This window comes from Hemicordylus capensis, chromosome 6, assembly GCF_027244095.1.
Source record: "Hemicordylus capensis ecotype Gifberg chromosome 6, rHemCap1.1.pri, whole genome shotgun sequence".
In the NCBI taxonomy this organism is placed as follows: Eukaryota; Metazoa; Chordata; class Lepidosauria; order Squamata; family Cordylidae; genus Hemicordylus; species Hemicordylus capensis.
In genome coordinates, this window is record NC_069662.1 from 60,458,617 (window position 1) to 60,482,713 (window position 24,097).

At 43.7% G+C, this 24,097-nt stretch overlaps 1 protein-coding gene across 2 annotated transcripts; it reads right to left on the bottom strand.

The window, feature by feature from the left end:
• Positions 1-2,329: 2,329 nt before the first annotated feature.
• LOC128331986 (interleukin-8-like) lies at positions 2,330-15,486 on the bottom strand. 2 transcript variants are annotated; one of them, XR_008310498.1, is made up of 6 exons: positions 15,361-15,486; positions 14,874-15,009; positions 14,455-14,538; positions 3,976-4,111; positions 3,519-3,602; positions 2,330-3,042 (listed from the first exon to the last, which is right to left on the bottom strand). XR_008310498.1 is itself a non-coding variant. In XM_053266124.1 (4 exons), exons 1-4 carry the CDS (start codon positions 15,425-15,427, stop codon positions 3,012-3,014), a joined length of 318 nt encoding a protein of 105 aa, XP_053122099.1. In that variant the 5' UTR covers positions 15,428-15,486; the 3' UTR covers positions 2,330-3,011. The 2 variants fall into 2 exon arrangements, 1 of the variants encoding a protein (XP_053122099.1); XM_053266124.1 differs by lacking the exons at positions 3,519-3,602; positions 3,976-4,111.
• Between the last annotated feature and the right edge of the window lie 8,611 nt (positions 15,487-24,097).

Below are 24,097 nucleotides of genomic sequence, written 5' to 3' on the forward strand. Positions count from 1 at the left end.
TCACATGGCAGGTATGCTTTCCATACTGTACTGGAGCATAACATGGGATATTTTAAAACGTTGTCCACACAACCATTTTTGGTGGGGCGGGGAGGGAAAGCAGGATACAAACTACCTTCGCACCCATGAGCCTCACCACTTCGGGATTGCTCGCACACCAATCGTGTGGGTGCATTATGCAAGTGATCCCAGAATGGCAGGGTAAAGCAGGCTGTGGACTTCTGCATCTGGATTTTGCAGCTGCTGGTTGCTCCTTTTGCCCAGTTCTAGGGCAGCCCAAGCTTCCATACAACTGGGCAGTGAGGGAGGAGAGTGTGTGTACACCCTTCTACTTCATTTTAAGCCAGGTACAAAAACAGGGTTACCCAGTTGAGGAGTGCTGGGAACGGGACCGATCCTGGTGGTTCTCATGTCCAGCTCTACCCGGGCTAGCACTGTCCTACTCAGGTTGAGCTGGTTGTGAGAATGACCTCTAAATCCAAATAATCCAGATGAAAATTTATTTATGAGGACAGTCACCTGCCAAGATGGCTATACTAACCAATGGGAGGCGCAACTCCCATGCACTCCCCTGCTAACTGAGCACAGAGACACCTTTTAAAGTGGTGATTCTCTTATATTTAGCAGGGGGAGAGCAACTGGCCCTATCCAACCCCAACACAGCATCCCTCCAGTGGCTGTTCTTGGATCTGCCTTATGATTATTTTTAGATTGTGAGCCCTTTGGGGACAGGGGATTCTTGTTTGTTTGTTTGTTTGTTTTCCTATGTAAACCATTGAGAACTTGGTTTGAAGAGCGGTATATAAAGATTTGTAGTAGTAGTGGTGGTAGCTGCAAATTAATGGTGTCCTAGGGAGATTTAAAATCGATACAGGAGATGATGTAAGCATGATCTCAGAATCTGTCTACAGGGATTTTTGCAACCCATCTCACCTCCTGCAGACATCTGCATGCCTCACTGGCTCTGGAGGACAAAAACTAAATTGCATGGGGTATCTTACAGCCACTACCCAGTACAGAGGCAAAGAATACTACTTCAAAATATATGAGTTTTGTTCTCAGACCAGCAATCTCAATCAACCAAGATTCAAGATGGCGGATGTGTGAAAGTTTGAGGCTCAAGGGGGCTAACTTGTTGACCACCTAATCAATTTGAACCAAACTTGGTAAAGTTGTAGTGAGAAACACACAGGGACACCTCAGTTGTGTGGTTTGTGATGATGTCATCCACCCCAATTCAAGATGGCAGATACATGAATATTTGAGGTACAATTGGGCTAACTTATGAACTGCCTAATCGATTTGGACCAAATTTAGTCCAGTTGTAGGTTTAGTGAAAGGAATGTAAGCAGATTAGTTCTTATTAGAACAACTTCTTGTTATTCCTATCAAAAACAGCTCCCTTGATTTTCTGTTTTTCTTGTAAATTAAGCCCTCTGAGCTTCCATTTCCCTAATCGCTTGTCTCAGGAACCATCCCAAAGTACTCTTACAAAGAAAGTAGCTAACTCTATGTTAAGCAGACTCTTTTGGAGAACTGCCTCCCACAACACTATAGATTCCCCATTAGTTTTAATTGCCATATTTGAATGAGATGTTGATGCTCAGTGTATGGGATGTATTGAAATGTATTTATTTATATCAATGTAAACCACTTTGGGAATTTTTTTATTGAAAAGTGGTATATAAATATTTATCATATCAATGTATACTTTACATACTGTGCTGCGCGGTGTAGTGGTTAGAGTGCTGGACTAGGACTGGGGAGACCCGAGATCAAATCCCCATTCAGCCATAAAACTGGCTGGGTGACTGGGCCAGTCACTTCTCTCTCAGCCTAACCTACTTCACAGGGTTGTTGTGAAAGAGAAACTCAAGTATGTAGTACACCGCTCTGGGCTCCTTGGAGGAAGAGCGGGATATAAATGTAAAAATAACAACAACAACAACATGGAATATTTTTAAAGGTCATCTACATGACAATTTTCAGTGGGGCTGGAGGGAAGGTAGGACACTGACTTCCTTTTCCCACATGAGCCTCGCCACTCCAGGATCGTTTGGGCACCAGTCTTTGTGCGCACAGTGCAAGCAATCCCAGAGCGGTGGAGGAAAGCAGGCTGTGGCCTCGCACATCCCACAATGCAGTGCATGGTGGGATTTCCCAGCTGCCGGGTTCTCCTTCTGCCCAGCTCTATGACAGCCCAAGCTACTACACAACTGGGCGGTGAGGGAGGAGCGCGTGTGTACACCCTCCTACTTCATTTTAAGCCCAGGTACAAAACCTGGTCTACCCAGCTGAGGAGAGCTGAGATCAGGATCGATCCCGGTGGTTCATCGTCATACTTTATTTACGGTCAATGACCAAAAGAGAAATGTACAGTCATTAATAACTCAAAATCACATAAAATCCTTAAAATAAGAGTATATATATATATACCTAAAAATAATATTTCAAATATGGTAGCATTAATACATAATCAGCCAGAAAGGCTCACACTATTGCCCATTGGCTTATCATAGTAGCTTTGGTGTAAACACAACTATTAGCAATAGCAATAGCACTTACATTCATATACCGCTCTATAGCCGGAGCTCTCTAAGCGGTTTACAATGATTTAGCATATTGCCCCCAACATTCTGGGTACTCATTTTACCGACCTCGGAAGGATGGAAGGCTGAGTCAACCTTGAGCCCCTGGTCAGGATTGAACTTGTAACCTTCTGGTTACAGCGCGGCAGTTTTACCACTGCGCCACCAGGGGCTCTTTGCAGCTGCATTGAGTAATACATTCTGCTTTCCAAAAGGCCTTCATTTCCCATTTCGTTATCTTCATGCTTTCAGGGTATGTGGTTTCTCTGAGCCGTACCCCATACACTCTCTGACCCGTACCCTCTTATGTAATATAAATAAGGAACCAGCATTCCAAGTTTAAAGTGACTTTTAAAAGAGGCTGGATTGAAACGGCTCCACTTCTTTCAGTGAAGCAAGACGTGAGGGATGCAGAAGCTCTCCTTATAGCTGTGGTTCGATATTGGCTTGAGCCCTGGAAAAAAGGGGAGGAGAAGAGGTTAGAAAACAGGCACTCAGAAAGGCTCAAAAATACTTAAACTGAAATAAGCAAAATGGTTTTACTAATGCGTAGTATCATTAAGGGTCTGGGTGAGTTTTAAATAGCAGGTGGCAAAGGCGAGACGTGGAGAAATGATCCCTAATGGAGTCTGGCAGTCTCTGTTCAATTGTGTTCCGTTTCAAATGTATCCGGCCTGGTTCTTCTCCCAGTCATAACAGTAAGACTTCTCTATGGAAAATGTCTCTTCAGTGCATCCACAGCTGTCTTTGACAGCACATGGAACACTAGGGTTAAAATACCCAGACTTACTAAGACTCACGAGCTAGGCAGAGGCAGTAAGTGAGGAAAGTGACAGAATGGGTGGGAGAGATAAACCAGAGTCTGACCCCACAGGGCACAAACCACCAGGAAGTTCTGCAGACGCCAATGGCAAGAGTATGAAAACTTACTTATCGAGGATGGCCTTGATGACCACCTTCACCCAGGGAGCTGTGGGTTCCAAGCATACTTCTCTGCCGTCCTTAAGAGTGGCACTGCAATGAAAGAAAACCACAAAGGTCAGGCATTTGGGTTGTGGAATGCCACCATTGTAATGTGAATAAAGGAGGATTTAAAAGAAACAAACAAAAAATTGCTTGCCTATAGTTATAGATATATTACCAGAGGCAACGATTCATGGCAGCCTGATATTTTGTTACACTTTCCCCCACAAGTGGGAAAAAGCCCCAACTTCCACTGGGAAGTCTGTTTGTCATATTTTTATACTGCCTGATATGTAAATCGCTAGGCCATGTACAAATCCCATGTAAGCCCCATTGAAATGCTTGGTTGCTTCACAGGAGTGTCTCATTCATTTCAACAGAGCCTTGGGGGTTGTTGTCCCTAAATGTTCTGAGAAATACTTACATGACTTCTACGTTCTGGTAGTGGGGCCCACTTTGGGTCAGCTGGATGTCCTGGATCTTCTTGGGAGCGATAAATCAGGAATGGGTGCTAATGCATTGGCATTGGAACTCAGTTCCCATCTGGGCCAGTGGGATGCCTGTGAAGGAGCAGAGCAATAGGGATTGATTTAACAGAGGAATTCACCCAACAAAACATGTTTTTCAACATCTTGCTTCAAAAAACTGGACTGGCAGCATAATAACAGTATGAAAAGTCAAATTTATTTCTTAATATTTCCCAAAAGGAGTCAGCAGTCTTTTGGAGCTCTGTTTTTCAGTATGCAAAGCCAGGAAGAACAACTTGAATACAAGAAACAATGCATTGGCTTCTCTATAAAGGTAGATATGTGGGATTTGAAGCTATTACCCTAAGGACCTTTTGGTGGGGATCTTGAATAGTTCCACAGAAATGTCTCTTTCTTGGCTGTGCTTCAGAAAGGCAGAATGCTTCCTTGCTGGCAAAGGTTGTATCTGACTGATTTCTACTAACCCTCTGGCTTATACTGTATACTTCCTTGCCTTTTCCTGCTGTAGCATGTTTGAGTACTGTCAGGTATTTCTTGGAGCAGGCCATATGCTGTTGTAAAATTAGCCATTGGGACATATTTTGTTTTGATTGTTTTGATTGTATTTAATGTTGTTTTAGAATACTGTTTTAAAATTTTTAAATTGTCATATTTTAAATTTCTTGTTTGTATTTTTACCTAATGTTTTAATGTTGTTTTTATTTTGTTGTAAACCACCCAGACACGTAGGTTTTGGGCGGTATAAAAATATGTAAAATAAATAAAATAATAAATAAATAAATAGTGTCAGTAAAACCCCTTTATCAGCTTCCTTTGCACAGTGATATTAAAATCAAAAAGTCTTAATTCATAAATTATTACTATGTAACTAAAAGGTCATTGTAATCAATTGAATCTCATTGCTGCTTGCTTTTTGTTAGTTTTTGTATGTCTTTTAAAGCAGTTGTTTCTCTCTCTTTCATTTCTTGGGCTATTAAAATGTTTATCCTGAGGGAATGTTTCTTTTGATTCACAAATCTGTGGACTGAAATTTATAGGGTAGGGGGAATTACAGAGCTATGTTTCATCTCTAGTTACACACACATATCTTTGTAGTTGTCAGATTTTACAGACTCTCAAATATAAAACAACTTGTTTTTGAAGATTACAGTTTGTAGAACTGAGGATTTTTAAATTTTTGTTTTTAATTTTTTTAAGAATTGGGAAAAATTGTAGACACCACTATGTTTCCCCAACACAATGGTCCCAATATGGAGATAGATGGTTGTGGTTTGTCCCACTAAATTCAGTGGGATACTTCAGTTATGACTACTGCATCCTATTAAATTCAGTGGGGCTTAAACATGACTACTTTCTTTTGATTATTTACTTATTTATTACATATTTAACCTGCTCTTCCTATAAGCAGCTCAGAATAATCCCCCACCCACCCCACCTCACTTTGTCCTGAAACAACCCGAATGAGGTAGGTTAGCCTGAGAAATGGTGACTAGACAAAAATCACTTAATGCGCTTCATGGATTAATAGGGATTTTAATCCAAGATTTCCTTTTCCTATTTTATCTGTACTGAATTTGCGGGCATTATATTAGGAAAAATATATTGGATTTTAAATGAAGAAACAAAAATAAACTATCCCTCTGACTGTAATTTTCATAATCAAATGCGACTATAAAAGCTATGAAGAAAGGCTTTCTTGATTTCAGTGGGACTTCAGTGTGGCTAATATATTCTGGACCAGGGGCGGTTTGTACCAGAATATAGATCCTGTTGTGGAGAAGAGCTTTGGGCAGAACTGGCAACTGATGAAATATTTGTATTTGATCTGCCTTTTAAGAAATGAATGGCTTAATTAATCAAATCAATTGAAAAATGTGTGCATATTACCAAAACCTGATTAAATATGCTTTTTGAGATATTGGGGAAAGCTGACAATCCTTCAAGTATCCTGGCCTCAAACCAATTGGGCCGAGAAATCAAGAGGAAACTAGTGAAAATGCAGATTTAGAGGTCATTCTCACAACCAGCTCAACCTGGGTAGGACAGTGCTAGCCTGGGTAGAGCTGGTCGTGAGAACCACCGGGATCGATTCTGATCCCAGCTCTCCTCAGCTGGGTAGACCAGGTTTTGTACCTGGGCTTAAAATGAAGTAGGAGGGTGTACACATGCTCTCCTCCCTTACTGCCCAGTTGTGTAGTAGCTTGGACTGTCATAGAGCTGGGCAGAAGGAGAACCCGGCAGCTGGGAAATCCCACCATGCACTGCATTGTGGGATGTGCGAGGCCACAGCCTGCCTTCCTCCACCGCTCTGGGATTGCTTGCACTGTGCGCCCAAAGACTGGTGCCCAAACGATCCTGGAGTGGCGAGGCTCATGTGGGAAAAGGAAGTCAGTGTCCTACCTTCCAGCCCGTGTCCTACCTTCCTACCAGTGTCCTACCTTCCTACCGTCCAGCCCCACTGAAAATTGTCATGCAGATGACCTTTAAAAATATTCCATGTTATGATTCAGTACAGTATGTAAAGTATACATTGATAAATATTTATATACCACTTTTCAATAAAAAATTCCCAAAGTGGTTTACATTGATATAAATAAATACATTTCAATACATCCCAACACTGAGCATCAACATCTCATTCAAATATGGCAATTAAAACTAATGGGGAACCTATAGTGTTGTGGGAGGCAGTTCTCCAAAGAGTCTGCTTAACATAGAGTTAGCTACTTTCTTTGTAAGAGTACTTTGGGATGGTTCCTGAGACAAGCGATTAGGGAAATGGAAGCTCAGAGGGCTTAATTTACAGGAAAAACAGAAAATCAAGGGAGCTGTTTTTGACAGGAATAACAAGAAGTTGTTCTAATAAGAACTAATCTGCTTACATTCCTTTCACTAAACCTACAACTGGACTAAATTTGGTCCAAATCGATTAGGCAGTTCATAAGTTAGCCCAATTGTACCTCAAATATTCATGTATCTGCCATCTTGAATTGGGGTGGATGACATCATCACAAACCACACAACTGAGGTGTCCCTGTGTGTTGCTCACTACAACTGTACCAAGTTTGGTTCAAATTGATTAGGTGGTCAACAAGTTAGCCCCCTTGCGCCTCAAACTTTCACACATCCGCCATCTTGAATCGGGGTTGATTGAGATTGCTGGTCTGAGAACAAAATGCATATATTTTGAAGTAGTATTCTTTACCTCTGTACTGGGTAGTGGCTGTAAGATACCCCATGCAATTTAGTTTTTGTCCTCCAGAGCCAGTGAGGCATGCAGATGTATGCAGGAGGTGAGACGGGTTGCAAAAATCCCTGTAGACAGATTCTGAGATCATGCTTACATCATCTCCTGTATCGATTTTGAATCTCCCTAAGACACCATTAATTTGCAGCTACCACCACTACTACGAATCTTTATATACCGCACTTCAAACCAAGTTCTCAATGGTTTACATAGGAAAACAAACAAACAAACAAACAAACAAACAAACAAACAAACAAATAAGAATCCCCTTTCCCCAAAGGGCTCACAGTCTAAAAATAATCATAAGGCAGATCCAAGAACAGCCACTGGAGGGATGCTATGTTGGGGTTGGATAGGGCCAGTGGCTCTCCCACTGCTAAATATAAGAGAATCACCACTTTAAAAGGTGTCTCTGTGCTCAGTTAGCAGGGGAGTGCATGGGAGTTGCATTTCCCATGGGTCAGCATAGCCATCTTGGCAGGTGACTGGTCTCATAAATAAATTTTCATCTGGATTATTTTGCATTGCAACTTCACTCAGCCCTCAAGTGTGACCACAAAACGGCCCATCCTCCCACATTTGTGGCATAGTGCAGCAGTTTATTCTGGACACTCTACTTTCTGTGCATGTGCTTTACTACAGTGTGCAATGTGGTGCTTTCTTCTGGTTGGGGTCAGGTTGGTTGTATCTTTGGACATAGCTTGTCTTGGCTAGCTGGCAAGCTTCCACTCTCTTGAGTGTTTTGACCCCCAGGGCTGCTTAGCAATTTCCTGCTTAGCAGTTTCCCAATTAAGATCCCTGAATTTGGCCCTTGACCAGTTCTGAATTTTTTAATCCCTCATCTAAAATATAATTGAGAACAATACAAAAGACCAGTGGGGGGTGGGGGTGGGAATCTCAATCACTCCAGATCCAAAAACTCCATCTCCTTATAGTATCCCTGTATTCATCAACTTATAGAAAAACAGGGAAAGTAACAGGCTTACCAATATCTCCTTCTCACTTAGTAGCACATTTTTCTTCTTTATGTCAGGCCCTTGTTATAAAAGTGTTTTTTAAAAAATCAATTAATTGGCTTAAGGAGCAAACATCTACTACAAAGTTAACAGGGACATGAATTGAACACATTTGTCCGCTTACCGCTGTTCCTTATATGTTAAGTTGTATCAATCACCCCAAAGTCAGTTTCTTAAAGGGGAAATGTTCTTATACTATCCAAAAGGGGAAGATGTCTTGTGATTTGGACCTACAGCATGAGTACAATATATAGGTGATCAGCATTAAATAAGATTACAACAACAATTACTACCAATACCAAATTTAAAATAGGAAAATAAAAAGGGGATCATACTGTGTGACTATAATACCCATCATCATCATAATCACCAAATGTGCAGTTCATTTGTTTTAAAAAAAATTACAACCATATATGCTGTAAACACAATAATTATCCACAATTACAATGGCAAGGAAACCAGAATTTATGGGGTTGGTTCATTTGAATATACTACATTGCTGCCATCCTATCAATCTCTTCATTTAGACCATGGGGCATGACTGGAATTTTTGTTTGTTTGTTTGTAGTTGGGGATGGTAGTAATTTTAACAGAATTGGGCTGTTTTATTTATTTATAGAAGTCTGGAGGAGTCATGCCTTCATGAAAATATTTGCTAAAGTCACTGAGGAAGACATTTAAGTCGATACATGTATGACTGATTTGACAAGACTTAGAGGACTTCAATTCACTTGGAAGGACAGCACTGAATTGACAAGGTTCCAAGAGAACTTCAGCTCATTTGGGAGTACAATATTATTACATATGCCTTGGGACTTTTACAATATTTTATTGGCAAATTATGAGGATGCCTAATATTATATGATTTTTTTTAAAAAAATCTTAATTGTGTTTTAAGCTGTTCTATGCAGAACTTTTAGTTTTTCATATTAAAATACCCATTCATATCTATTTTCATTTTCTTTAGAGAGAGAGATTACAACCTAGGATTATGTTTGTTTGTTTGTTTGTTTGTTTGTGTCCTTGCATACTACAGCTCTTTCCTCTGGATCCTACACTGGAGACAAGAATGGCTAAGAATCCCTCCATAAACCAACCAACAAACAAAGCTCTCTTCTTAAGAACAGAAAGCAACAGAGAAACGGGGAAAGCCTACAAGACACAGAGTGAACAAAAGGAAGGCAAAGGACTTCTAACCAGATAGTTCTGTCTCTCCCTCACTTGGAATTCAGAATTTTTCTTCATGGAGATAACATACTGCATAACACAAGACTTTTGTAGTAGCCTGTTTTTGAGTGCAGCAGCCATCTTATCTACTGTACATGTACAGTCTCTTAGCTCTGCCTGAAAGAGTGGAGTGGCAGCCATTTTGAGTGCTTCTTTTATTCAGTGGCACAACGTAGTTTCCTAACCGTGACTGGTTTCTCTTCCAGTATTAGGAGCTTCTACCTTTGTTATTATCAATTTGTTTCCTGCTTTTCCTGAATTTGCTGTTCATGACTCCCACTCTGCATTGGGACGTAGATGGGACTAGTCTTGTATTTGGGGGCGGGTGGGGAGGAATGTGTTGCTTTTGGTTAACCCATTCATTGATCCAGGCCAGCTTTTGAATGGTGCTTTAGTTGCTACAGGCTGGGCTGGGCACAGAGCATCTGCGCCTCCAGCCGGCCCAGCCACCACCACAGTCCCCCACATAGGAACTTAGGAAGCTTCCATATACTGAGTCAGACCATTGGTCCATCTAGCTCAGTATTGTCTTCACAGACTGGCAGCGGCTTCTCCAGGGTTGCAGGCGGGAATCTCTCTCAGCCCTGTCTTGGAAAAGCCAGGGAGGGAACTTGGAACCTTCTGCTCTTCCCAGAGCGGCTTCATCCCCTGAAGGGAATATCTTACAGTGCTCACACTTCCAGTCTCCCATTCATATGCAACCAGGGTGGACCCTCCTTAGCTAAGGGGACAAGTCATGCTTGCAACCACAAGACCAGCTCTCCTTCCAGCTCTCCCCCGCCACTCCAGCATTCCCAGCCACTCCCCACCGCCACTCACTTTTCACCCCCTCCCTGCACTTTCTGATGGGCTGGCCAGCCGGCCTGCTTCCTCCCCCCCCCCATGCTTTATGGCTTGTGGGCCAGCCAGAAAGCTGGCCCGCCACCTTCTCCCACCCCCTCCTCTCAGCGGGCCAGGCCGGCCCACCGCCAACTCCAGCCTCCTCCTCCTCCCAGCCTCTTTCCCCGCTGGCCAGCCTTGGGGCAGGTGCTCTTTTTCCCCACTGGCAGGCCCGGGGGTGGGCACTCTCCTTCCCCGCCGGATGGCCTGCCGGTGGGTGCTCTCCTTCCCTGCTCACCGGCCCAGCAGTAGGCACTTTCCCTCCCCACGTGGCGGCGGGAGCTATCTTCTGTTCCTGCTGGCCCAGTGGCAGGTGCTCTTCTTCCTGGCCAGCCCGGTGGCAGGCACCGTCCGTCCCCAGTGGCCGGGCCGGCGGCAGGCGCTTTCCAAAGACTGATACCCATATCTTCCACAATGAACGCTTTTTAAAAGGAGCTAATAGCTTTGATGGTACTTTGTGAATGCATGTAGGCTTTCCTCCAGCATGGACAATGAAGACATGCAGCAGTCGGAAGCAGGACGGTGGCAGTGGTGCTGGCCGTGCCCTCACACCTCAGGCTCAGCACCTGCACATTCCGCATCTGTGTGAGTGGGACCCTTTGCACCTACAGCTCTGTGCTCATCAGGCTCCTTTGATAACACACTGCAAACCTGATGACGGGTGGGGAGAGCGGACAATGGCTATGTCAGTAACATGGGCATGCATGGCCGGCCCAGTTTTCCTTTCTCCTCCATGTGTGCAGTCAGTCAATGTTCAGTCCTGTGGGAGTGGGGGACATCTGCAGAGGGCTCATGAGGAACTTGGGTGTTGTGTGCAGAAAGGAGTGCTTCCTTTTGTTGGTCCAGGCCCAAAGCTCCAACCAACTTCGTGGGGTGACTGCAGAGCAAGTATTGGGAGAGAGGAGGGCCTTCCACTTCCACACTCGGTTCGTTTAGCAGAGCTGAGGCATTGCTTTCCCACTATCCGCTGTCAATGGAGTGAAAATGGCGGTTCCACATGACACCTGCTATATTGCAATATCTGTCTCAATCATGAAGGAAAGGCGGGGAATCAGAGGGAATATATATCCCTCTGATATATATTCCCTCTGTGGGGAATAGATATCCTAACATCAAACACTGGATGTTAGGATATATACTGTATATGCAGGAAGTGGTGGATTGCCATTATTCTTCAACATCCACTGTTTGGGATCTCCCCAAGGCAACTCTTAGGAACAAGGGGCGGAAGAAGAGAACCCAAGGCTCTAAAAGTAAATAAGATCTCAGCATTTTCTTTTTGCACTGATGCACAAGTAATTATCATATATATTTTAATTACATAGTTACATGTGAACTTGGAGCAGGTGAGGCTTCCTGTTGTACCACCCCTCAGAGAGCTTTGCTGCAAAGAATGAAATACCTCAGTGCAGGTGAGGGTTTCCCCCCCTTCCTTTCTCTGTAATCTTTTTTGGCTTGTGCAGAGCTGTGGAAATCGGAAAGCAGGAAGACCTCTTGTTCCACAGCTTCATGCAAGCCAGGAAAGGCTGGGTAACAGCCACCTCCTTCAACCTGGAGCACTCAGTGCTAAGGTGGTCTCACTCAGGGGCGTAACCATAATAGGGCAAGGGGAGACAGTTGTCTGGGGGCCCACTGCCTGGGGGGGCCTAGAGGCAAATCACATGACTGACTCACCCAGCCGTGCACCCGCCCAGGCTTCCTCCAGTTGTATTCATCCTCCGAAACTGATGTGAGCGTTAAGACCCGGAGCTACCAGAACAACATGTCTTTCTCTACTACCATAAAATGACTTGCATTGCACACAATTTACAAAACCTTTAAAAAAATTATTTAGGATTATGTTCTATTGTGGCATATATATATATATATATATATATGCTTTTTGTTACCACTGTTCAGCCTCATTTAAGATTTCTTTACTTCATGAGCTGAGCTTCAGTGAGGGGGGTGCATTTTAAAATCTTGTCTCTGGGCCCACTCCAATCTTGCTACGCCCCTGCATACAAGCGTCACCACCACACACATGGCACCATGAAGGATGGAATGTGGGTCAGAAGGACAATTGCCACACAATAGGTGTTGTCATCAGGGCTAAGAGCATTGCCATCAGCCACCAGATATTTATCACACACACCCCATGGATTCTGAAACCTCTGAAATATCTCTGTCCATTCAAAGCAAAGATGATAAAACTTTTGCTTTATCACAATATTAGACTAGTAACTCTGCATTTCAGTATTAAAAATAATTTAATCAGTAGTGTGTGTACAAAAATATGTTCACAGTATTCAACTTGTATTTCAATAAATAATAATTATTACTATTATTATTATTATCAATATGCATATGCCGATTTTCAACCAAAAAAAGTCCCCAAAGTGGTTTACACAGTAAAAGAAACAGGACGGTTCCTTTTCCCAAAAGGGCTCACAAAAGACGACGACAAATAATAATTTTTATATACCGCTCTTCAACTCAAATAGAACATAGAACAAACATAGAAAAATACATCATACATTAAAAAGATGGTCACTTGTCCGGAAAGGGCTCACAATCTAAAAAGAAATATAAGGCAGATACCAGCAACAGCCACTGGAGGGAGGCTGTGCAGGCACTGGATACAACAAGTTGCTCCTGTAGATACAGGAGAATCACCACTTTAAAACGTGCCTGTTTGCTCAGTTAGCAGGGACAAAGGAGACACCACAACAGCCCCTGGGAAGACACTGTGCGGGTGCTGGATAGGATCTCCCATGGCAAAATATAAGAGCCACCACTTTAGAAGATTCCTCTTTGCCCTTTCAAGCAGGGGTCATAAATACATAAATAAAGACACAGGTCACCCCTCATACAGCTGAGGAAATTCGGAATGTATTTTCTTGGTAAAGAATTCTCAAGTAAGGAAAACACAAAATCATTCTTTGACAAATCATTCAATAAATATTTCACCCAATCTTAATATTACAATTTTAAAAACCCATATGAGACACAGAAGATTTCAAGTGTAATAAATAATACTTCAAATATGGTAGCATCCTCTATAATAAAGAGCCACGGTGTAATCCCGTGTCTCCCTGCCTGTGTCTTTCTCGGCCATTCTGGAGCGCAGCGCATGCCCAGAACGTCCGAGAAAGATATGGCCGCAGAGACACGGCGGCCATGTTGGGGCCGGGAGGAGGAGAAGCGGCGGGCCGAGGAGAAGCGGCCGCCACCAATGCAGGGAGAAGAGTGTGGGAGAGGCGGTGGTGGCCGCGGCGGGGTGACTGGCCCCGATGGCGGCGGCCGCCACGGCAAGGAGACTGGGCCCGAAGACGGCGGCCGCTACGCCAGGGAGACTGGGCCCGCTGGCGGCGGGGGCCGTGGTGGAAGGACTGGGTCCGGTGGCGGGGGCGGTCTACTAGCGCCCGTTAATCTAACGGGCTTAAAATTACTAGTTAATACATAATCAGCCAGAAAGGCTCACACTGTTGCCCATTGGCTTATCATAGTAGCTTTGGTGTAAACACAACTATTGCAGCTGCATTGAGTAATACATTCTGCTTTCCAAAAGGCCTTCATTTCCCATCTCGTTAGCTTCATGCTTTCAGGGTATGTGGTTTCTCTGAGCCATACCCCCGTACACTCTCTGACCCATACCCTCTTATGTAATATAAATAAGGAACCAGCATTCCTGGTTTAAAGTGACTTTTAAAAGAGGCTGGATTGAAACGGCTCCGCTTGTGTTCCGTTTCAAATGTATCCGGCCTGGTTCTTCTCCCAGTCATAACAGTAAGACTTCTCTATGGAAAATGTCTCTTCAGTGCATCCGCAGCTCTCTTTGACAGCACATGAAAAATTAGGGTTAAAATCCCCAGACTAATTAATACTCACGAGCTGGGCTTAGGCAGTAAGTGAGGAACATGACACAATGGGTGGGAGAGATAAACCAGAGTCTGACCCCACAGGGCACAAACCACCAGGAAGTTCTGCAGAATCCTCACTGAAGCCTCAAGAACACACACATGTTCTTGAAAAGCTCTTCCAATGGCAAGAATATGACAACTTACCTATCGAGGATGGCCTTGATGACCACCTTCACCCAGGGAGCTGTGGGTTCCAAGCATACTTCTCTTCCATCCTTAAGAGTGGCACTGCAATGAAAGAAAACACAGAAGGTCAGGCATTTGGTTTGTGGAATGCTGCCATTGTAACGTGAATAAAGGAGGATTCCCCCCCCCCAAAAATTGCATACCTATAGTTATAGTTACAGTAGTACAGGCAACAATTCATGGCAGCCTGATATTTTGTTATACTTTCCCCCACAAGTGGGGAAAAGCTCCAAGGGCAAAATCCACTGGGAAGTTCATGCATGCAAGACCCATTGAAATGCTTGGTTACTTCACAGGGGTATCCCATTCATTTCAGCGGTGCCTGTGCAGCAAAATGTCCCTCTGTGTTATCCATAAATGTGCTAAGAAATACTTACATGACCTCTACATTCTGGCAATGGGGCCCACTTTTGGTCAGCTGGACATTCTGGATCTTCTTGGGAGGGATAAATCTGGAATGGGTGCTAATGCATTGGCATCGGAGCTCAGTTCCCATCCGGGCCAGGGGGATGCCTGTGAAGGAGCAGAGGAATAGGGATTGATTTAACAGAGGAATTCACCCAACAGGACATCCGTTTATCAGCAGCATTGCTTTAAAAAACTGGACTGGCAGCATAATACCAGTATGAAAAGTCAAATTTATTTCTTAATATTTCACACAAGGGGTCAGCAGTCTTTTGGAGCTCTGTTTTTCAGCATGCAAAGCCAGGAAGAACAACATGAATACAAGAAACAATGCATTGGCTTCTCTATAAAGGTAGATATGTGGGATTTGAAGCTATGACCCTAAGGACCTTTTGTGGGAATCTTAAACAGAAATGTCTCTAGGATCCATACGCCAATTGGGAGCAAGAGTCTGCTTACCTTCTGTCAGAGTTGCAGAGACCAGGACAAGAGCAAGAACTGCACACACAACAACCTTGGTGTTCATGGTGAGGCAGGCGATCTCTTTCTTGGCTGTGCTTCTGAAAGGCAGAATGATTACTTGCTTGCAAAGGTTGTATCTGACTGAGTTCTACTAACCCCCTGGCTTATATACTTGCCTTTTCCTGCTGTAGCATGTTTGGGTGCTGTCAAAGGAATTTCCTGGAGCAGGCAATATGCTGTTGTAAAATTAGTCATTGTGATACCATTTCAGTAAAACCCCTTTATCAGCTTCCTTTGCACAGTGGAATTAAAATCAAAAACTCTTAATTCATAAATTATTACTAAGTAACTAAAAAGTCTTTGCAATCAATTGAATCTCATTTCTGCTTGCTTTTTGTTAGTTTTCATTTGTTTTTTAAAAGTAGTTCTCTCTCGTTTATTTCTTGGGCTATTAAAATGTTTATCCTGAGGGAATGTTTCTTTTGATTCACAAATCTGTGGCCTGAAATTTATAAGTCGGGGGGTGGGGAGACAGAATGATGCTTCAGCACTAGTTAGACACACACACATTACTTTGTAGTTGTCAGATTTTATGGACTCACAAATGTAAAACAACTTGTTTGTGAAGATTACAGTTTTATAGAACTGAGGATTTTTAATTTTTTGTTTTTAATTTTTTTAAAAACGGGAGAAAATTGTAATCACTGATATGTTTCCCCAACACAATGGTCCCAATATGGAGATAGATGGTTGTAGTTTGTCCCACTACATTCAGTAGGATACTTCAGTCATGACTACTGCATCCTATTAAATTCAGTGGGGCTTAAACATGACTACTTTCTTTTGATTATTTATTTATTTATTTATTATATATGTAACCTGCTCTTCCTATAAGGAGCTCAGAATAATCCCACCCCCACCTCACTTTGTCCTGACAACAACCCTAATGAGGTAGGTAAGCCTGAGAAATGGTGACTAGACCAAAGTCACTTAATGAGCTTCATGGATTAATAGGAATTTTAATCCAAGATTTCTTGTTCCTATTTTATCTGTACTGAATTTGGAGGCATTATGTTAGGGAAAATATGTTGGATTTTAAATGAAGAAACAAAAATAAACTATCCCTCTGACTGTAATTTTCATAATCAAATTGTCTGAACTCAATGTGTGACTATAAAAGCTATGAAGAAAGGCTTCCTTGATTTCAGGGGGACTTCAGTGTGGCTAATATATTCTGGACCAGGGGCGGTTTGTACCAGAATATAGATTCTGTTGTGGAGAAGAGCTTTGGGGAGAACTGGCAACTGATGAAATATTTGTATTTGATCTGCCTTTTAAGAAATGAATTGCTTAATTAATCAAATCAATTTAAAAATATGTGCATTTTACCAAAACCTCATTAAATATGCTTTTTGAGATATTGGGAGAAGCAGACAATCCTTCAAGTATCCTGGCCTCAAACCATTTAAGGCTTTAAAGATTGATATTAGCATGTTCTATGTTGGAAGTGAAGGACTTTGCACTGTCTCATGCCTCAGTGACAGAGGGGGACAGACTAGTAAGTCAGAGGGCTAGAGGGGTCAAGACATTGGTCATTCCTCCTCTCTACTGCTCTGACACTATCCCTTTGATATGTTGATTGCTACTCTCAAGGACTTACTTACTTCCTGCCTCCCTTCCTTGCTTCCTCCTCCTTCTTCTCTAACATACACTTGCCTCTGTCTGCACCATGTGTGCACAGAGATGCAGACAGCATCTGTCTGCATCCAGCTAGCTAGCTAGATTAGAGATACTATCTCTCCACTTTCCTATCTAGAATACACCAATAAAGACTCCGTATATTGATTTGAAACTATGAACTGGCTCCAAGTTTCTTTTGGCTCTTAGCAGACACGCATGCCTGGGCAGACTCCACTGTTTTCTGTCTCTGTGCACTCTGTTGTAATAGAAGGGTATCTCTTACCAGAGAGAATTCCCAACATTGTATTGGGCTAAGAAATCAACAAGGGACCTGTGAAAATGTAGGAATTAGAGGTGATTCTCAAAAACAGTCCAACCTGGATAGGAAAGTGGTAGCCCAGGTAGAGCTGGACGTGAGAACCACTGGGATTGGTCCCGATCCTGGCACTCCTCAGCTGGATAGACCAGGTTTTGTACCTGGGCTCAAAATGAAGTAGGAGGGTGTACACACAGTCTCCTCCCTCACTGCCCAGTTGTATGGAAGCTTGGGCTGCCATAGAACTGGTCAAAAGGAGAACCCAGCAGCTGCATAATCCCACAATGCATTGCACTGTGGTATGCAGAAGGCCACAGCCTGCTTTACCCTGCCGTTCTGGGATCACTTGCATAATGCGCCCACATGACTGGTGTGCGAGCAGTCCCAAAGTGGTGAGGCTCATGTGTGGGAAGGTAGTTTGTATCCTGCCTTCCCCCCAGCCCCACCAAAAATGGTTGTGTGGACAACGTTTTAAAATATCCCATGTTATGCTCCAGTACAGTATGGAAAGCATAAATTCCATGTGATGAGCATCCAACAAACATTCAAATGTGGCAATTAAGAATAATGGGGAAACCATAGAGTTCTGGGAGGTGTGTCTCCTAATGAGTCCACTCAACGTAGATTTAGCTGCTTTCTTTGTACAAGTACTAAGTTGGGGATGGTTCTTGAGACAGGCAAAAGGGGGAAAGGAAGGACAGAGGAAAAACAGAAAATCAAGGGATCTGTTCTTGACAGGAATAATAAGAAGTTGTACTAGTAAGCAATACTCTACCTAATTTCCTTTCACTATCCCTACAACTGGCCTAAATTGGGTACAAATTGTTTAGGTGTTCATAAGTTAGTCCACTTGTGCCTCAAATGTTCATGCATCTGCCATCTTGGATTGTGGTGGATGACATCATCACAAACTATGTCTTTGAGGTATCCATATGTGAACCTACAACTGTACCAGATTTGGTCAGAATCGGTTCCCACTTATGTCTCAAATATTCATGCGTCCACCATCTTGAATTGGAGTAAATGACATCATCACAAACTACACCATTGAGGCATCCACATGTGTCCCTATAGCTGTAGCAAATTTGGTTGAAATCAGTTAGGCAGTTCACAAGTTAGCCCACTTGCGCCTCAAACATTTACATGTCCGCCATCTTGAATTGGAATGGATGACATCATCACTAACTATGCTGTTGAGGTGCCCCTGTGTGTCACTCACTACAACTGTACCAAATTTGGTTAAAATCATTTAGGCAATCCACAAGTTAGTCCACTTGTGCCTCCAAGTTTCATGCATGCAATCATGTCTTGATTCGGTTGATTACAGGGTTACAGACTACACCACTGAGGTGTGTCATTCACTGCAACTGAACCAAATTTGGTTCAAATTGGTTAGATGGTACACAAGTTAGCACACTTGAACCTCAAACATTTACACATCCGCCATCTTGAATCCGAAAGGATGACATCATCACAAACTATGCCATTAAGGTGTCCCTATATGTCCCTACAGCTCTAGCAAATTTGGTTCACATCAGTAAGGCAGTTCACAAGTTAGCCCACTTGCACCTCAAATGTTTGCACATCCACCGTCTTGAATTGGGATAATCACAAACTATGCTATTGACGTCTCTCTATGTGTCTCTACAACCGTACCCAATTTAGTTCATATTGGTCCAGGCATTGTGAAGCTGATAGGGAATCACAGAGACAGACACAGACACACAGACACAGAATGCCAGGTGATTTCATTAGCCCACTGGAAAGTAGGCTAAAAATGATATGAATACTCAATTGTAAGAGCTTCATTATTATTTAAGTTCTACTTGAGCTACAGAAGGTCTCTAGATCAAAACACACACACACACACACACACTGCTTGCTTAACACTCCCTCTCCTTATAAGGCCTTTGGCCCCTCCCGTTGGCAGGATCACATTTCACTACATTCCCCGCTTTTGAGTTTCAAACTACCCAACACAATAAGGAGTGAAAAACAATGAAAACCTTCTTTGGTACTGGTACCAATGACGCACACGAGTCAATAGGTGCCATGATTGGTTCAATAATTCCACATCTAGCCATCCTTTCTAACTCAGCTTTTACCTTGGGAAGGAGTGCTTCTACTGCTTTTGGAACTGCTTTTGTTCTAGCTGTATGGACTGCATACGGAGCTGCCCCCTCCGTGAGTCTAAACTTTATTGGTCCTTTTAGGTTCCTACCTCGTCACGGAGCTCTGTAGAAAGCTCTTCCAGGTGGCTTACCAGGCCCATTGCAGTAGCGGTCTCTCGGCTAAGAAGATTGTTGTCTGAGAGTGAAACAGATATATTTTGAAGTTGTATTATTTGCCTCTGTATTGGGTAGTGGCTGTAAGATACCTCACACAATTTAGTTTCTGCTCTCAGAGCCAGTAAGGCATACAGATGTCTGCTCAGGGAGAGGTGGGTTGAGAAACTCCTGAAGACAGATTCTGAGGTCATGCTTACATCAGCTCCTCTATCGATTTTGAATCTCACTAGGACACCATTAATTTGCAGATGCACCTCCCATGGGTCAGTATAGCCATCTAGGCAAGTGGCTGGTCTCATAAAGAAGTTTCCATCTGGATTATTTTGCATTGCAGCTTCCCTCCACCCTCAAGTGTGACAGACAACCACAAAATGACTCATCCTCCCACATTTGTGGCATAGTGCAGTCTATTCTGGACACTCCGCTTTCTGTGTATGTGCTTTACCACAGTGTGCAATTTGGTGCTTTCTTCTGTTTGGGGGGTGTTGGGGGTAATTACTTACATAGCAGAGTATTTCAGGAGCTCACTCCCATTACAGCAGACGTTAACAGGGTCTCAAGGGCAACAGCTTGTAAATGATAAGCATGGAGATTCATGTAAGGTTAAACTAATCTACTTTATTCAGAATTACATGATGATAAGAAAAGACCTACATCTAACTTCTGGCTGTATGTTGGCCAGAGAGAGACCTATAGAAGTATGGTGCTCAGGAGAGGCGCTCTTACCCCTGGACCTCTGGGCTGAATTCCACGGCCTCCACAGCCCCTGCCCCCCCCCAATCCTCTTTAGTCTGTCCTGGGTGGTGTGGTCACCTGGCCAAGCATGATGATCCTTAATTTGTGGGGGAGGGGGGCAGCTCCAAAGGCCTTTAGGTCCAGGCTCCACAATTACCTAGGCGCACCTCTGGTGCTCAGAGAGAGAACTAGAAGCATTCTGGGAAGAAACAGGAGGAGGAGGAGAGGAGGAGGAGGAAGGAAGTTCCTGAGTACATTCTATCAATGGAGGGATCAAAGAGGCAGACATAAATAGGAAAAGAGAAGGAGACCCAAACTATCTATCTCTACTCCCAATGCTCCGAGTGGTCATTGGGGTTACTGGTGCAAAAGATCGATGCTACCTGCAGCTGGATCTCCAACAGGGGACCAGCTGGCTTTGTCTTTGGGCATAGCTTGCCTTGGCTGGCAAGCTTGCACTTGCATTAGTATTTTGACTCCCCCCCCCACCAGGGTGGCTTAGCAATTTCCTGCTTAGCAATTTCCCAATTAAGAAACCTGATCCTGAACTTGGCCCTCAACCAGCTGTGAATTGCTTAGAATCTGCACTCCCCCTTCAGGGTTAGGTTGCTTTCCATCTGCAACTTCTGAGACAAGTCTTTACCCAAAATGTCCTCAACCAGGCTCTTCCTAATAGTTTCATTTTTTCACTTTTGCTGCCTCAAACTCACAGTTGTCAGCTTTCTGTTGCAACCATCTTATGTAGGCCTGAGCCAATCCCCCTTGCCTCCGAGACCTCTGGTGGAAGCCGGCTTTCTCATGAATAAGGTTCCTCTTTGGCATAAAATGTTCAGCAAATTGCTTTGTAGAAATCAGGTAACAGAGGAAAGACCCCTGCATGCCTGAAGCTCTGAAGAGCCACTGTCAGTCTGTGCGTAGGTAATACTGAGCTCAATGGGCCAATCTTGACAAAGCAGAAGTCAATTTCGTATGCTCATGCTCTAAATTGCAAAAACTCTGCCCTGCAGCCAGACATAGCCTGAATAACCTTGATCTAGGCAAAACAGGAATGTAGGCCTCACAGCTGACATTAGTGCAGCTTGATTTGCTTGATGTCCTGTATTTGTATCTGTCCTTGTGCTCCTTCGGTGCTGCAGTGCCCAATGCATGCCTTCCTTCCAGGGCTCCAATTCCTTGATTTACATTATTATTATTTATTTACAGTCAGACAGGTGTTATTGACTGGTTTGTTTTATCCAGACATCGAGTCCTTCCCAAGGACCTGGGATGGCTGAATTTTATTGTCAATGTTGCAGTAGTAGTAGTAGTAGTAGTCGTAGTTGTTGTTGTTGTTGTTGTTATTGTTGTTATTATTATTATTATTAACATTTATATCCCGCTCTTCCTCCAAGGAGCCCAGAACGGTGTACTACATACTTAGGTTTCTCCTCACAACCCTGTGAAGTAGGTTAGGCTGAGAGAGAAGTGACTGGCCCAGAGTCACTCAGCAAGTATCATGGCTGAATGGGGATTTGAACTCGGGTCTCCCTGGTCCTAGTCCAGCACTCTAACCACTACACCACACTGGCTCTCATAAGCCACCCATATGTGGCTTATATATAACCATTTGGGCTGCATGGGTTCATTTGTTCCCATGAAGTATCCTCAAAGATATATTCATTCAAGGACATATTCTTGAAGTCAAAAAGTCCTTTTGGAAGGAGCAGCAGCAAAAACTGTAGTCCTGTTATGCAGGACCAGAAACTATTCCCGTCATGCAGTTCTAGCACTGCAGAGAATGTCAGCCACTAATCATAATAAACAATTACTGATAGAAGCAGGACTGTGGTAGTGCTGGCAGTGCCCTCACATCTCAATTTCAGCACCTGCACATTCTGCATTTGTATGAGTGGGACCCTTTGCATATTGGGATGAAAACCCCCAAGTTCAAGTATATGTTGATGGGATCTGAGCTGTCAGTGACTGAACAAGAGAGGGATCTTGGGGTCGTGGTGGACAGCTCCTTGAAAGTGTCGACTCAATGTGCGGCAGCTGTGGAAAAGGCCAATTCCATGCTAGGGATCATTAGGAAGGGGATTGAAAATAAAACGGCTAAGATTATAATGCCCTTATACAAAACTATGGTGTGGCCACACCTGGAGTACTCTGTATAATTCTGGTCACCACATCTAAGAAAGGACATTGTAGAACTGGAAAAGGTGCAGAAGAGGGCAACCAAGATGATCAGGGGCCTAGAGCACCTTTCTTATGAGGCAAGGCTACAACACCTGGGGCTATTTAGTTTAGAAAGAAGATGACTACGGGGAGACATAATAGAGGTCTATAAAATCATGCATGGTGTGGAGAAAGTGGATAGAGAAATTCTTCTCCCTCTCACATAACACTAGAACCAGGAGTCATCCCATGAAATTGATTGCCAGGAAATTTAGGACCAACCAATGGAGGTACTTTTTCACATAACTCATCATCAACTTGTGGAATTCTCTGCCACAAGATGTGGTGACAGCCAACAACCTGGATGGCTTTAAGAAGGGTTTGGATAAATTCTTGAAGGAGAGGTCTATCAATGGCTACTAGTCTGAGGGTTATAGGCCACCTCCAGCCTCAAAGAGAGGCAAGATGCCTCTGAGTACCAGTTGCAGAGGAGTAACAGCAGGAGAGAGGGCATGCCCTCAACTCCTGCCTGTAGGCTTCCAGTGGCATCTGGTGGGCCACTGTGTGAAACACGATGCCACTGTGTGAAACACGATGCTGGACTAGATGGGCCTTGGGCCTGATCCAGCAGTTCTTATGTTCACAGACTATGCTGTTGAGATGTCCCTATGTGTCCCTACAACTGTACCCAATTTGGTTCATATTAGTCCAGGCATTGCATTTGCAAAGTTGTTAGGGACACACACACACACACACACACACACACACCCCGGTGATCTCATAAGCCTTCTGGAAAGTAGACTAAAAATGATATGAGGACTTTGTTGAAGTTGGTAGGATCATATTTCACTACATTGCCCCCTTTTGAGTTTCAAACTACGCAACCCAATAAGGAAGGGAAAATAATGAAAACAAAACCTCACTATTCGCAAAACCACTTCCTAGCTGGAGGTGGTGAGTAGGCTGTCAGTCATCTCTAACAGCACCTGAGGATTATTCTCCCCCTGAAATGGGTGCTGCTTCTAGCTATGGAATTCTCTGCCACAAGATGTGGTAACAGCCAACAACCTGGATGGCTTTAAGAGGGGTTTGGATAACTTCATGGAGGAGAGGTCTATCAACGACTACTAGTCGGAGGGCTATAGGCCAACTCTAGCCTCAAAGGCAGGTTGCCTCTGAGTACCAGTCAGGGGCGTAACTACCATTAGTCAAGGGGAGGCAGTCGTCTTGGGGCCCCACTGCCTCGAGGGGCCCCCTAGAGGCACATCACATGATTCCCCACCCACCCATGTTGCACCCCCTATGAATTAGGTTGAGTCTCTTGGAGATCGGCAGGAGCAGAGAGTAAAAAAGAAACTAGATTGTGAAGTGTGTTTGTGTGTATATCAGCGAGTGGCCCATTTTAAAATCTTGTCTCTGGGCCCCCTCCAACCTTGCTACGCCCCTGGTACCAGTTGCAGGGGAGTAACAGCAGGAGAGAGGGCACGCCCTCAACTCCTGCCTGTGGCTTCCAGCGGCATCTGGTGGGCCACTGTGCGAAACAGGATGCTGGACTAGATGG

Bases quoted from the DNA above. Each gene is read 5' to 3' on its own strand.
- LOC128331986 (XM_053266124.1), bottom strand. From the start codon at position 15,427: ATGAACACCAAGGTTGTTGTGTGTGCAGTTCTTGCTCTTGTCCTGGTC. The intron at 15,010-15,360 runs GTAAGCAGACTC...GCTCCTTCACAG, and splicing joins CTCTGCAACTCTGACAGAAG to GCATCCCCCTGGCCCGGATG. The intron at 14,539-14,873 runs GTAAGTATTTCT...CTTTCATTGCAG, and splicing joins TGCCAGAATGTAGAGGTCAT to TGCCACTCTTAAGGATGGAA.